Source organism: Penicillium cosmopolitanum (assembly GCF_028827165.1).
Source record: "Penicillium cosmopolitanum strain IBT 29677 chromosome Unknown utg000008l:1.0-4398992.0:1.0-4402845.0, whole genome shotgun sequence".
NCBI classification, from domain to species: domain Eukaryota; kingdom Fungi; phylum Ascomycota; class Eurotiomycetes; order Eurotiales; family Aspergillaceae; genus Penicillium; species Penicillium cosmopolitanum.
The window spans coordinates 1,812,829-1,826,522 of NW_026622678.1; the positions used below are offsets into that span (position 1 = coordinate 1,812,829).

General features: G+C 49.5%; 5 protein-coding genes across 5 annotated transcripts; 1 reads left to right on the top strand and 4 right to left on the bottom strand.

Moving 5' to 3' along the window:
* Window positions 1-3,888: 3,888 nt before the first annotated feature.
* gpaA (guanine nucleotide-binding protein subunit alpha gpaA) lies at window positions 3,889-5,164 on the top strand (the record flags this gene model as incomplete). The annotated part of the gene is made up of 4 exons (XM_056631887.1): window positions 3,889-4,006; window positions 4,090-4,432; window positions 4,488-5,044; window positions 5,121-5,164. The coding sequence occupies 4 exons, from the start codon at window positions 3,889-3,891 to the stop codon at window positions 5,162-5,164; spliced, it is 1,062 nt and encodes a 353-aa protein (XP_056487438.1).
* Window positions 5,165-6,070: 906 nt separating this feature from the next.
* N7509_007251 (uncharacterized protein) lies at window positions 6,071-7,157 on the bottom strand (the record flags this gene model as incomplete). The annotated part of the gene is made up of 2 exons (XM_056631888.1): window positions 6,071-6,883; window positions 6,999-7,157. The coding sequence occupies 2 exons, from the start codon at window positions 7,155-7,157 to the stop codon at window positions 6,071-6,073; spliced, it is 972 nt and encodes a 323-aa protein (XP_056487439.1).
* Window positions 7,158-7,536: 379 nt separating this feature from the next.
* On the bottom strand, window positions 7,537-8,064 carry N7509_007252 (uncharacterized protein; the record flags this gene model as incomplete). The annotated part of the gene is made up of 1 exon (XM_056631889.1): window positions 7,537-8,064. One exon carries the CDS (start codon window positions 8,062-8,064, stop codon window positions 7,537-7,539), a length of 528 nt encoding a protein of 175 aa, XP_056487440.1.
* A 1,344-nt stretch (window positions 8,065-9,408) lies between these two features.
* Window positions 9,409-11,362, bottom strand: N7509_007253 (acyl--CoA ligase; the record flags this gene model as incomplete). Its single annotated transcript, XM_056631890.1, has 4 exons — window positions 9,409-9,640; window positions 9,715-9,818; window positions 9,910-10,201; window positions 10,308-11,362. The coding sequence occupies 4 exons, from the start codon at window positions 11,360-11,362 to the stop codon at window positions 9,409-9,411; spliced, it is 1,683 nt and encodes a 560-aa protein (XP_056487441.1).
* Window positions 11,363-12,156: 794 nt separating this feature from the next.
* On the bottom strand, window positions 12,157-13,340 carry N7509_007254 (FPP/GGPP synthase family protein; the record flags this gene model as incomplete). Its single annotated transcript, XM_056631891.1, has 2 exons — window positions 12,157-12,907; window positions 12,970-13,340. The coding sequence occupies 2 exons, from the start codon at window positions 13,338-13,340 to the stop codon at window positions 12,157-12,159; spliced, it is 1,122 nt and encodes a 373-aa protein (XP_056487442.1).
* Window positions 13,341-13,694: the final 354 nt, after the last annotated feature.

Here is a 13,694-nt window from a genome sequence, read left to right on the forward strand (position 1 = left end):
TAGATTGGATGGCCACAAATCACATTGATGTACAGAGTACAGCATTTATTTACATTGTTTCGACATTTGTGGAAGAAGTGATTTCAGAGTGATTCGTTGATCTGTAAAGTAAAAGTAAAAGTAGGCAAATACGTAGGGATGGTACTCCGTAGATCGGTCTGGATCCCTTCTACTCCGTACTCCGCACTGCTCGAGCATGGCATGGATCGGCTCCAAATTTAACATGCAATTTAAACCCCCAGGAGACTAGTTTGTATGGACCATCTAATAGTTTATCAAGAGGAACTAGTAGCTCTCACTCCCTTGGTCCGTTCACCCCTAGAAGTATGGCACCCAAACCTAGTCTCTACGCTATTGATCCGGTGGGGTCGAAACTTTCCTATCCACGATTCACTCTGTGCAGACCCAGCGGACACATACAGTAGTCGGAGGGTCATACACGGGGCCTTGTTAATCACAAGCCAAAGCTCGGTGGTATGCACACTCACCGGAATTAAGATCCGAGAGACAATTAGTTGTCACAGGCTACATCGAAACACGAGTCCAAAGTTATACTCCAGGAATTATAGAAGCCTTGGAAATCAGGAGATACAAGATTTACCTGGCCTACTGATTACTTAGGTATTTGTCCACCTTGGAGAGGGAACTAACATAGGTATCCCTACAATGAGAAAATGCTGGAGATACTGGATCACAGTTCGTTTTTCATTCGTTACCCGATGATCACGACGATGTGGTGACCAAGAAATACCCAGTCTACTAGAACCCGTATCAAGAGGTTTCAATCTCCAAACTCCCCAGCGCTGTTGGGTGAAACTGCTCAACAGTGCCATTTATCCTTATCCAGAACACTCGCCAAACTCAACCTCGCTTTAATCAAGTCTCGAACCCATATTGATGGAGTCGACATCAGTCAGATCCCTGGCTTCCAGTTTCAGGTTTCAGGCAAAAACATTGCAAGAAACCGACGACGTGTTTGAGCTGATGATTGAACTCTACACTCTTGTCAGATTTACTAGAAAGACATAAGCTATAAATAACTCTGACAAGGGTCTAAAATCCAATCATCGCTCGTACACTTTGTCCAGTTATTGCAGTTGTTGAGCCGCAGGTCACGGATCTGGCTAATATCAACTCCGTCAATATGAATTCGCGACGCCTGGCTGAAACGAGGTTGAAAGGATTTTGGAGTAATTTGATGTTCTTTTTTGGCGATCTGTCGATGATATTTCAAATCTGCAAGAGACATTCAACACTACTAGTAGTGTGTCCCTCTCTAACCATCCATGGATGGAATGGGATGCGATGCTAGGAAGTGATGGCTTATGTGGGATGAGCTAGACGGCCATTACCCAGGATAGATTGATACTCGTACTCTATAGAATCCTGATCATATCCACAGGTGGGGACTACTGAGATTTTGGGTGGATAGGGTGCTGAGCTACAGTACTTTGTACTTCCGCGGAGTGACGAATGACGAGTGTCGCTGTGCTAAGAGCAATCCAGGTCCTGGGATTGGGGAAAAAGACATAATTGACCGCACTGCATTCCCGACCAATGAAGGCGTTTTGAATGCGAATAAAAAGAAAATAGAAATGCCCGATTTAAACTCCATCAAGAACAGAAGATTGCTCCGAGAACCTAGATCTGACACCTCTTCGGGTAATTGGTATGGTGTGTCGCAACTGGCTTATACATAAACCAGATAGTAGCTACACCGTCATTCTATGTCGGGACTATGAACCGACAGATTGAGAAAGTCGACATGCATGCTGTATTTAGTAAGAATTAGCCCGCCCGGCGAATCTCGAAATTCCAGATTACGAGTACGTGAGATAGCACAGAGGACTTGGAAGTATGGCAGAAAGGGTAGAGCCGGTCGACACCTTCCGTGCAGAGTATTCCAGCCCCGGACGAAGGAGGAAGCAGGTCCAACTTTGACCCTGGTATACCCCCTCCCCATGCAATGCTCGTCCTCTGCAAGAAAAGGAGGACCAGGGGGAGGGGTGGCGCGCGGCAAATGAAGAGCTAGAAGCACTAGATAGTGGGTCAAACCCGATAGCGTGCCCCAGAGATAGAAATTCCAGAAATTCCATGAGCTCAGGGGCGGGCCATGTGAGACCCATGTGCGCCATTCTCTTGTTTGGGGCCCGGCTTTCAGTGACTATAACTCCGTGCAGTGGGATGCATGTCGTTCACCCTCGTCTGACCCGCTTTGCTTTGAAATCCCGTGCAGGAAGCCGATCCACGGGGATCAAAGGACCTTGTTTTGCGTCCCCCCCCCGGGCGGATCGGCACGGTACCGGAGATGGGCAGATAGATGGTCATGGTACGTACTATGTAGGCAGTATGTTTTTACTAGGCAAGCAGGAATCCGTATCGAGTCTACAATAAATACTCCGTACTCCGTACTGGATACATAGTTAGTGATAGTACTATATCCAGACAGGGCTTAACTACATACAGCGGTGGAGAGAGTGATGGAGCAACAGGTTTTGCAACGGCCGACCTGACGCCACCCTGTGGGGGTGTTGAGAGTCCCATCTATAGGGACGGGAGCGATCCCAGGCCAGACTGCTGATTCAGGTGTGACGGTAAAAAGATGACTAGGATTTGGGGAGGGTGTTCCAGGCTGAGGCAGGCGCAGTTTCTGCTCAATCGGACTGGCAAAGCCAAAGAAAAAGACAAAGTAAAAAGCAAGTTCGATGGGATTCCTACACAACGGTCAGCTTGAGTGGTCCAAGAATAGAATAAATGATTGTACGGGGTACAGAGCAAGGGCAGTTGTACTCCGTACAGTGCAATGCATATCCATCAATGGTAAGGCGGGCTGGGCGAGAAGATGAAAGCTCCAGGGACTCGAGCACCCCCGTCTCATGCCCTCAAAAATGGAGACGGTCGTCGGACAATAACCATTAGTGTGCTTGGTCCCCACATGTAGATCCTCCTGAATGTACATACTGCGTACGAGTAAATGGAGGATGGAGTATAAGCAGTATCTGTAGAAGAATGAGACATGGGAGATATTTCTCATTGCTCAGAAACACAGTGTAGAGAGTACAGTCTCATTGATGTGTCTTTGTTGACGGATGATAGCCGAATGAGTGAAAGAGGGTATTGATGGGAGGGTGTATACAAAGAGACCGTAAAAGGGGCTCCCCTGGAACGGGCGGTGATTGGCTGTTGGCCAATACTACTCCACCTTCCATCGACCAATCAGAATCCTCCAATGGGACGGTGATGCCAAAATCGCCTACGATGAATAATACCGTCAGGCCAGCGTCACATCGACCGGAGTTCCTCACTAAATGCTCTGACGCGCCGGTATTACATGTGTATCCCCTTTCTCATGCTAAGAAACTTCAATTTCCCCCAACTCCCCTCTTCTCTCCCCCCCCTTACACACCTTAAACCTCTCCTTCTCTCTCAGCTGGTTCCCGGCGTCTCTGTTCCTTTTTTCCTTTTCTTGGATACCCTCAACTCTTCCCATCCATCGCTCCTTTCCTTTGAGCCTCGGGTTTCCTGTCAAGGTACGTCAATCTCAATTCCCCTTTTCTCCTCTCATCACTTTCTCTCTCTTTCGTGCTCCGACCCTTTTGGTTTCACCCTTGCGTCGACACCTTTCCATCCTGAAACGTTGGGTTTTCTGCGGCTTGTACCACCTTCGCCAAGTCCCCGACGATAGTCAAGACTTTCATTTGCTCGTCTCTCTCGAGGGTCTTACGTTTTTCTCCTCGATCAGTTTCGCTGACCTTGCGCGCACGCTTCCAGTCCCTGATCGACCGATCCCTGACCAAATTACACCGGCTCCTACCACACTATCGTTAATTCACGCATACACAAAACGCACCCTATTTACAAACACATCTTTCCACCAACACCGCCATAATGGGTTGTGGTATGAGTACTGAGGATAAGGAGGGGAAGGCGCGTAACGAGGAGATCGAAAACCAGTTGAAGCGCGACAAGATGATGCAACGGAATGAGATCAAGATGCTGCTCCTTGGTATGATTCAATTCGCCCCCAACCGGAGATCAAGAAAACAACTCCGACAGTCTTAGAGTAGCAGCTGACAAGAAATCACACAGGTGCCGGAGAGTCGGGCAAGTCTACCATTCTGAAGCAGATGAAGCTCATCCACGAGGGTGGCTACTCCCGCGACGAACGCGAATCCTTCAAAGAAATTATCTACAGCAACACCGTTCAGTCGATGCGGGTCATCCTTGAGGCAATGGAATCTCTCGAGCTCCCCCTGGAGGATGCGCGGAACGAATATCACGTCCAGACCATCTTCATGCAGCCCGCTCAGATCGAGGGTGACAGCATCCCTCCGGAGGTTGGCAATGCCATTGGTGCCTTGTGGCGTGACACCGGTGTTCAGGAGTGCTTCAAGCGCTCGCGTGAGTACCAGCTGAACGACTCCGCCAAATAGTAAGTGGTCACTGCCGACGAAAACGAAATGGTCATTCCCCTAACAAATTCACAGCTACTTCGACGCCGTTGATCGCATCGCCCAGCCCGACTACCTCCCTACCGACCAGGATGTTCTCCGTTCCCGTGTTAAGACTACTGGTATCACCGAGACTACCTTCATCATTGGCGATCTGACCTACCGCATGTTCGACGTCGGTGGCCAGCGATCAGAGCGAAAGAAGTGGATTCACTGCTTCGAGAACGTCACCACCATCCTTTTCCTGGTCGCCATCTCCGAGTACGACCAGCTGCTGTTCGAGGACGAGACCGTCAACCGTATGCAAGAAGCCCTTACCCTGTTCGACTCCATCTGCAACTCCCGGTGGTTCGTCAAGACCTCCATCATTCTCTTCCTCAACAAGATCGATCGATTCAAGGAGAAGCTGCCCGTCAGCCCGATGAAGAACTACTTCCCCGACTACGAGGGTGGTGCCGACTACTCTGCTGCGTGCGACTACATCCTCAACCGATTCGTCTCATTGAACCAGGCCGAGCAGAAACAGATCTACACCCACTTCACCTGCGCCACCGACACCACCCAGATCCGGTTCGTCATGGCCGCTGTCAACGGTAAGTCAACCACTATAATCCTTCTTGAAAATCCAGGTGATAGAAAAAAAAAACACATGACTGACACCTTTCCTAGATATCATCATCCAAGAGAACCTCCGACTCTGCGGTTTGATCTAATGAACTACCAATCCCAGGGTGTCGCAGTGTGCTGAACTAGATCGCATGTGTTTTTCCTTTCGGCTGTAATCGGATCTCGCCGGGATTGTGATCAAAAGCCTCGTTCCAGAATTCCGGCGTTGAACATTTCTTCCTCTGTTCCATTTTCTTCTTCCATGTGTCCTTTCTAATTGCGCTCGCCTTTTCCTGACACGATCTCTAGCCGGTTCCTTTTTGTCTTTTCTTTTTTTTTCTTTTTCTTCCTGCTCTCGATGACACGAAACAGGATACCCTTTTTTGACCATGGCTCTCTCTAACGTTTAATCGACGCGGAGAGCCCTGAACCATTTTTCTCTTTTTCTTTCTCTGTGAACCATCGTCTCTTATTTCCTATTTCCCCTTTCCTTTTTCCCCCTTGTGTCTGATTTGAATGCTGGATATCCTATCATCTCTCTTGTGGTTGTCACCCTACCCTCTTATCTTTTTTGTTGTTTTTTTTTGTATGTAAACATACCGTCTCCCCCATCGTTTCCTTGGTCTCGCGCCCGTTGGAAGCCTCGAGCGACCAGCCGGGCAATGGGCACGGGGGAATGACAGGATACACGGAATTATCATGTCTCTTCTCATGTGTCATGCCTCGGTCGTTGGGTTATAGTCAGGCAGGAATTCAATTATCGGGTTTCCGACTTTATATGATCATGACATGTAGACTGGTACTCGTAGTTACTAGTATGATAAAATGTCGAGCTATGACCGGTCAGTAGGTACTTGGCGTCTACGCAAAACAGGTATACCCTTGTTATCAAAATTGTAGTCGAATTTATGCAATGGCACATGGTCAGGATGGTTTCAATAAGAATGCGGATGTCCAGGGTATCTTAATTTCAACACGAGTAAAACAAAAACAACACTCCACTTCACTTCACATTAGAACCTCAATTTAGGCCCAACATAAACAATCAAGATGGCAACAATCCACAAGCCAAAGATCCACGCATAAAGCATCATCCTCCCCCACCACCCCTTCCCTTCCGACATCCGCGTCAACATGCTCATCCTCCTCCCCGCCGCCTCCATCGTCGACGAGGTCTTATCCATGCCCAACGAAGCTCGATCCAGGGCATCCTTCTCGTTGTCTAGCGTCTCCTGGAACGACTGTGATTGGGACTTCAATTGGCTGGCCATTGCGACTAGTGAACTGGTAAGATCTTCTTGTTCGGAGCGGTCGTCGTCGAGGGCCTTTTCTGCGGCAATTTTAGGGTCTTCTGGGGTTGTAGTGCTTCCTGTTGTTTTTGCGGGGGCTTCTTTGGGTGCTGTGGTTGGTGCGTGTCTGTTTCGGAGGGTGGAGAGTGGTTCTGATGTTGTAGGTGTGGGAGTAGGTGTAGAAGCAGACGTCGGGACGGAGGTAGCTGTAGCTGTGGCTGCAGCTGTAGCAGTTTCGGTGAAGAGAGCCGTTGATTTCGAGCCATCGACCTCCGGGGTCGAAGAAACAACCTTCTTCTCCACCATCGGTTTCGAGAATAACTCGTTCCACTCATCATCCCCCTCATCCTCCGCGTCCTCGCCATTCTCATCGGCGCGGGCATCGGCCTCTTCCTCATCGAGAACAGTTTGCATTCTCTTAAGAAGCTGCCTATCACGAGCAATTTCCGCCTGCGCCTCATGTCGGCGGTCGAGTTGTTTTAATTGTGGGAGTGAGCGTTCGAGTTGGGTGAGGAGGGTCCGCGCGTATTCGACGTTCTGTCATAGGATGGAACAACCTGTTAGCTTCAAAGTTTCTGATAGTAGGTAGGATCTATCAATTTGGCTGAAGTCTCCCCGATTGCGGTCGAGGTTGTCGTTGTTTAGGTCTTACCTTGGTTACTCGCATGCGCTGGTACTCGGACCGGCGTAGGGTGCGGAGCTCCGCACCTGGAGAGAGGAGGTTATACTCCAGGCGTGTGAAAAGACGGGCGGCATTTAGGAGAGTGAGATCGGGGGACTCCCCTGCTGAAGGAAATGCCGATACAGCCATGCTGGGAATTAAGATGGGAGGTGTAAGTAAGGTAGTCAAGGGAAGTAGTTGTACGTAGCCAACTTTGGAGGTGAAGGTGGCCGATCATTGCTGACTAAGAATTTCCATTTTGGACAAGTATACGGAGTATAAAATATAAAATCGAAAGATGAAAAGGATGAATCGAAATGGAAAAACAAAACAAAACAAAAGGATCGCCGACCTCCCAATGTGAGTGAAAATGAGCAAATACAGTAGTAAATGAATGAGACGTGGGAAATGCATAATCACAGTGACATAAAACGAGAAACCATCAAAAAGGCCACCAGGCTAAAAACATTACACAAGAAAAAAACAAAGATGATTCCAAGGTTTAGGCAAAAACTTTGGAAAATGCCCCCTAACTATACTCGACGACTAGGCGTCTCCACGTCCGCACACCACTATCGTCCACCTCACGCATCTGCTGCACCGATTCGTTGCGTCTTTGGACAGATCCAGATCCGGTGGCTGCATCTCCCTCCGATCCAGATCGAGGCTGCGTGGCAACAGTCGCAGCGGGGACCACCGGGGAAGATTTCCCACTGTTCTCCATCTGTTCACGGGCTCTGGCCGCCACAACCCCGCTACTTGGATAATTGCTGTTGTGCGAAAGTGGTTTTAACACGTCGCATGCGGAAGCTGCTGGTGGTGGCGGCGGCGAGGCTGATTTGGATGTTGCCTTTTCCATGTTGGACATTTGGTACCACGGGCCCGATTGCGGCGCAGATTTGCAAATTCGTTTGAGATGCTGGATTGCCAGGGAAAAGAGAAATAGACTGGTAACGATCGTGCTGATCCCGAATAGAGTGGTGTATAGTGGCCACTTTGATGCGGATAAAAGTGGTAGAGCCCGAGATCGCGTGTATACTTCTTGTGCAAGGACCATCGCGGGGGTGTGAGGGAGCTTTATAATTCGACTAGAGAAAAGCAAAGTCGAGAACTTGAACTTTGGAAAAAGTAGTCTGTGCTAGTAGATGCGTGATTTGGAATATATGAGGCTCGGGGTTTAGATCGGCGTGGACATGATCTCGATGAAGCCCGAAGCACAGCTATCACTATCACGGCGGGGCGGGGTGGTTGAGCAAGTTTATGATCCAAAGAGAGGGGTTATGACCAGGATTATAAACGACTTGAACGGGTGGCCTGAGGATGTTAAGAGATCGACAGTGTTCAAGTTATTTTATTTTATTTTTCAAAACTTGGGAGCAAAGGCAAAGGCAAAGATGGCGGGGCTGGCATCATCTCGGTTGGATCTATAAAAAAAGTTCACCTCTTAGTGTTTCCCCACGATGGTGACACGATGGTTCGCAATAGCATTACAGGGACGGTAAAAGGAAATTAATTAAAACTACTACTCCGGATATTCCAGTAGATCATCTTCATGAAAAGTATTAAGGCTTATATAAGTGATCCATCAGAAAGTCAAAGATGCACAATAGAAACGGTGGAAGGAAGTCTGCAACATTCGCAGTACTCGCAGTACTGGCCATTTCCAGTAATCTCGCCTTCTGTACGGCCTACGGAGTACTCATGTGGATTTCCCGTGTCTTTGAACGCTGGATTCCAAAAGAAAACACTAGACTTCGTTACCAGCTGCCGACCAGTCAGCCATGGGGAAGACTCCCAGGTTTTCAGCTGCAAACATCAAGCGCCACGCAGGATTCAACCGGGATCTGCCCGTCTGAACCTCCCCACTATTCCCTCTTTCATTTTATGTCATTTGATTTTTTTCCCCAAATCATTCGCGACCTTCTGAGCAGGGGTGTTCGACCCATGCCCATGGCCACGGTTACGGAGATAAAACCTGAGAAGCGTAAAAATCAATCGATCGGGTCACCTTAACCTCTCAGACCGAGCGATCTGCGATCGGATCGATGCTGGGAGGGGCGCATTCAGCTCCAGCTGGGCGTGGCACAGGCCATTCGCGCTAATATTGGCTAACACGGTCTAACCTAGTGCCCTCTCAGCGAATCAGCTTCTCCATCCACTCGCTCGGCTATGTCTTTTTCTCTTGCTTCTCTCTCATCTGGCTTTAGCCCGCGTCTCCAGGGCCACGGATCCCCGCGAGTGATCGCCCTGCTCATCGTAATGTATACAGATGATCGCCAAAAGAACTTGAACCTTGGAAAAAGAAAGAAAACTTTGAAAGTATGTACACTCGAGCCCAATTCTGCAATATACCTAGGTATACATCCCTCGCTCAACAAAGCAATGCCAAACCCTGCCGCGACTAGAGTTTCGCTGTGGCACCTTGCTTCAGCTCCGCCTGCGCTTGCTCGCGCAGGACTTTGCGCAGGATCTTCCCCGATGGGTTCTTAGGGATCGCCTCAAGGAACATGACCCCACCAGTGATCCGCTTCACTGCGGCAACCTTGCCGTCCATGAATTGGACGACCTGCTCTGCCGTGAGAGATTGTCCAGGTGCCAGAACGACGTATGCACGAGGCCGTTCTTCCTCGTTGCTGTGTCACCTTGTCAGCGCCGGGGCTATCACAAAGAGACAGAAGGGGTCCCCAAAAATATGTACGATACTTACATCACAACACCCACGACGGCCACATCCGCAATCGCTGGGTGTTCCAAAAGCAGGGCCTCTAACTCTGCTGGGGCCACTTGGTTGCCCTTGACCTTGATCAGTTCCTGCGGGGGGGTCATGTCAGTACCCCTCTTCCATTTTCATATGTGATATCTGTGTGATTCTCGAAACTTAGCGCGTAATGACGTTACGTACCTTCAGCCTGTCCACAACATGGAACTTGCCCTGATCATCCACATAGGCAATGTCGCCTGTCCGAAGCCATCCATCCTCTGTCTTGGTCTCTTTCGTTGCCTCAGGATTGCGCCAGTAACCTTTCATGACGTTATGACCGCGCACCCACAGCTCACCGCGTTGATTGCGCTCAAGGATCTCCGTCAGGCCGTCCTCGGCCACGATCTTGGCTTCACAGTTGGCATTAGGTTCCCCGACTGAGGCTGAATCGCTCTTTTCTCTCGGATCCCAGCCGAGCATGGAGCATGTTGCCCTATACAGCCATTAATATTGCTCTTGACATAACGATCAACCCGTGCAGCAAACCATCCATGCACAGAAGAAAGGCGAAAAAGAGTTTGAAAGAAAAGGAAACTCACTCAGTCATTCCCCACCCCTGCTTAACATTGATCTTCCCCTCAGGCCATAACTTCTCCACCTCAGCACAAACCTCTCTCCCCAACGGCGCCGCACCACTACCCACACTCTCCACACTACTAAGATCAAACTGCTTCACAGCCGGATGTTTAGCCAACATAACCATAACAGGCGGCACGAAGATGAAATCCGTAATCCGGAAAGTCTGCGTATACTCCAGCACCTTAACAAAGTCAAACTTAGGCATGATATAAACTGGCGTACGCCTTGTCAACGCCGCCGCAATAAAAATATTCTGCGCCATAGCATGATAAAGCGGCAAAAAGCACAACCAGCGCGCGCGAAGCAACTTCTCCGCATAATCCGGATTCAAAGAGGCCATATAGTTGTACTGTAGCATATTCGCCACGTAATTCTTATGCGTTATCTCGACGCCTTTTGGTCGACCCGTTGTTCCGCTGGAATAGTTGAGTACGAGGGTTGTATCGGCTTGTTCGGGCGTGGATAGATCGTCCCAGGCGAAACCTGTTCCTTCTTCGATTGGGGCGATTAACTCGCCCCAGTGCCGACATCCTTTCTGTCCGATGCCTGGACCGTCGTAGATCGTATTATCGAAGACGAAGATCCGGTCCCGGTCTAGTCCTGCCTGCTTTGCGGCGTCTAAACCTGTGTCTAGGCTGCTACCAGCGCAGATTAGGTACGTGGCGCCGCTGTCTTGGAGCTGGAAGGCTAGTTCCCGGGCTACGTAGGTTGGATTGGCGCCGGTGAAGATACCGCCTGCCATGATGATTCCCATGAAGACGACCGGGTAGAAGAGGTCGTTTCCGGAGAAGAGGAGGACCCGATCGCCTGGTTGGAGGCCTGATTTGCGAAGGCCGGCGGCGAAGCGCTGGCTCCAGAGGCGGAAGTCATGCGGAGTGAAGTAGTGTGTTTCTGGGCGGGCGGCTTCGAGAAAACAGCGGTTGGTCTTGGATAAGGGGGCTGTTGGGGAGTCTAGGAGGATTGAGGCGAGGTGGGCGTTTGGGATGTCGATTGTCCAGCGGGATTTGTACGGCATGTTGGATGAGTGTGGTGGTGATACTAGTACTAGTATCACGAGGGGCTGGAGGATGTAGAGGAAATGTAGGTACTAATATGGATTGAATGAGAGAAAGAGGAACAGGCACTGGTAAAGGAAAGAGGATTTAAAACCGGGCACAAATTCATAACTCCGGCTGAACCGTGATCTCAGTTGTTGGCATACAGCCTTGTCGAATCAAGATGTGTTCATTGGAGCTTTCCCCGCATAAATCGGTTATGCGTGCGGGGGATCCGAGGTGCATCCACTCAATGCCGAGGACCAAGTGAGCACTACCAGTACTAGTACTACTGGTAGAAGCGAGCTGTTCAATTATCCAGCACCTGCTACTAGTGGTATCCGGGTAAATTGTCATCTATGGATGTGCAGATATGTAGTTCGACCTATAGGTTCGTACTCAGTTAATTCCGATGAGAGCTTGTTGGCCGCGTTGAAACCTTGGAAGTATAGACATGGATCCACTACTCTCACGAAAACCTTACACACAAATACCAAGAGCCTGCCTATGTGGCTTTGAATTAACTTTAAGTTAATGTGCTAGCATTTACTAGTATAGATCGAGGTTCCTTCACTCAGTAGTAGGGCTCATATTCAAGTATTTCAAATTCAATTCATATTGTCGTAATATCGTTATTATGCACGTCATCACACATAGTTAACAGTGGGAAATTTCAAGTTGAGATGGGTATAAATCAAAAGCGTCAAAACTCCTACAAGGGGGATAACCAAAAAATAAAAGAAAAGAGAGGTAAGATCTCCGCAGAGAGCCACAACTATTGTGCCGATTCATCCGATAATGTAGAATCCACAATTTTATGCAGAACAGCACGCACCATCTCGCCATCCCCAGCACCATTAATGCGGGGCGTAGCATCAATCAATTCAATCAGAGACAACGCCCGATCGCGCAAATCTCGAACAACCTGCCGTGTATGCGTGAAACTGCCGGTACTTTGCATATACTGCACCGCATAACGTTTCACTTCCTCATCCTGAGTCTTCTGCTTCAAAATACTCACAAGCTGATGATTGCCGGGATTCGAGCGAATACTATGAATGATTGGGAAGGAGAATTTGCCCTCGGTCAGATCTTCACAGAGACCCTTATTATGCGTGTAGGCCGTATTGGAGAGATTCAGGTAATCGTCGCAGATCTGGAAAATTAGACCCATGACATTCACCAGACTGACACAGTCTTTGCCTGTGCTGCTCTCGGCTTGCATGAGTTTGACGGCGAGTCGGAAGAGACCACCTGTCTTGTTGCCGACCATTTCGAGGTACTCGTCTTCGGTGGGGCAGGTGAGAGTGTCGCGCCAGAAGAGGTCCATACCCTGGCCCCGGTGGAGGTTGAGGAGCTCCTTGACGTAGATGTCGATCGCGACGGGATTATTTAGGCGTTGGATTTCTTGGAGGGCGAGGAAGTAGACGTAGTTTGCGGAGTTGATGGTTTGGGCAGTGCCGAAGATGTTGTGGGCGACGGGGACGCCGCGGCGGAGGACAGAGTTGTCTTCGACATCGTCGATTCTGGAGAGCGGTGGGTTAGAATAGATCCGAGGTGGTACATAAATAAGGTATATGGTACACACAGTAGGGATGCCGTGTGCAGCATCAGGACCACTTTGCTGATGATGGCCAAGCTCTCTGGTGGCACCTGGAGCCAGGAATTAAATGCTTGGATGAGCTGGGTGCGTACATCCTTGCCGGGATGCTGGTGCATGTAGTCGTAGGGACCGATGAGGATTTTCTCATTTTTGGAAGACCAGGTGCCATCTTTGTATTTGGTGCCGTCGACACTGGACCTGTTGCGCTTATGTTTCTGCCTTGTTGGGAGGCCGTTGGCTGAATCGTCGACAGATTTTCGATGGCGATGGGATGGGGGGCTCGCGGGGCTATTTGTAGCACCGGCGGAGCTGGTCCTCGGTGGGACGGGGCTGGGTGGTTGGAAGGAGGGGTTCATGCTCTGTGTACAGGTGTGGTGGTGGTGGTGGTGGTGATGGGTGATGAGGGGAAGATTGGAGGGGACACGGAGGGGTCGAATGCGGAGAGCACATGCACATGCAATATGCAGAAGTACACTTCGGAGATGCAGATGACATCAAATCAGCAGGCACCAGTTGGAGGTGTAAGGGCCTGACATTGAAGGCAGTAAGGCACTAAGGCATTAAGGCACCACTGAGTCTAGCCTAAGCCACGATCGGTAACTTCTACAGAATACAAGTACACCAAAGTAGTAGAGTAGCTGATACTATACAATATCATAGTAATTACTATAGTAACTATAGTAACTATAGTATCTATACTTAGTGGAGTA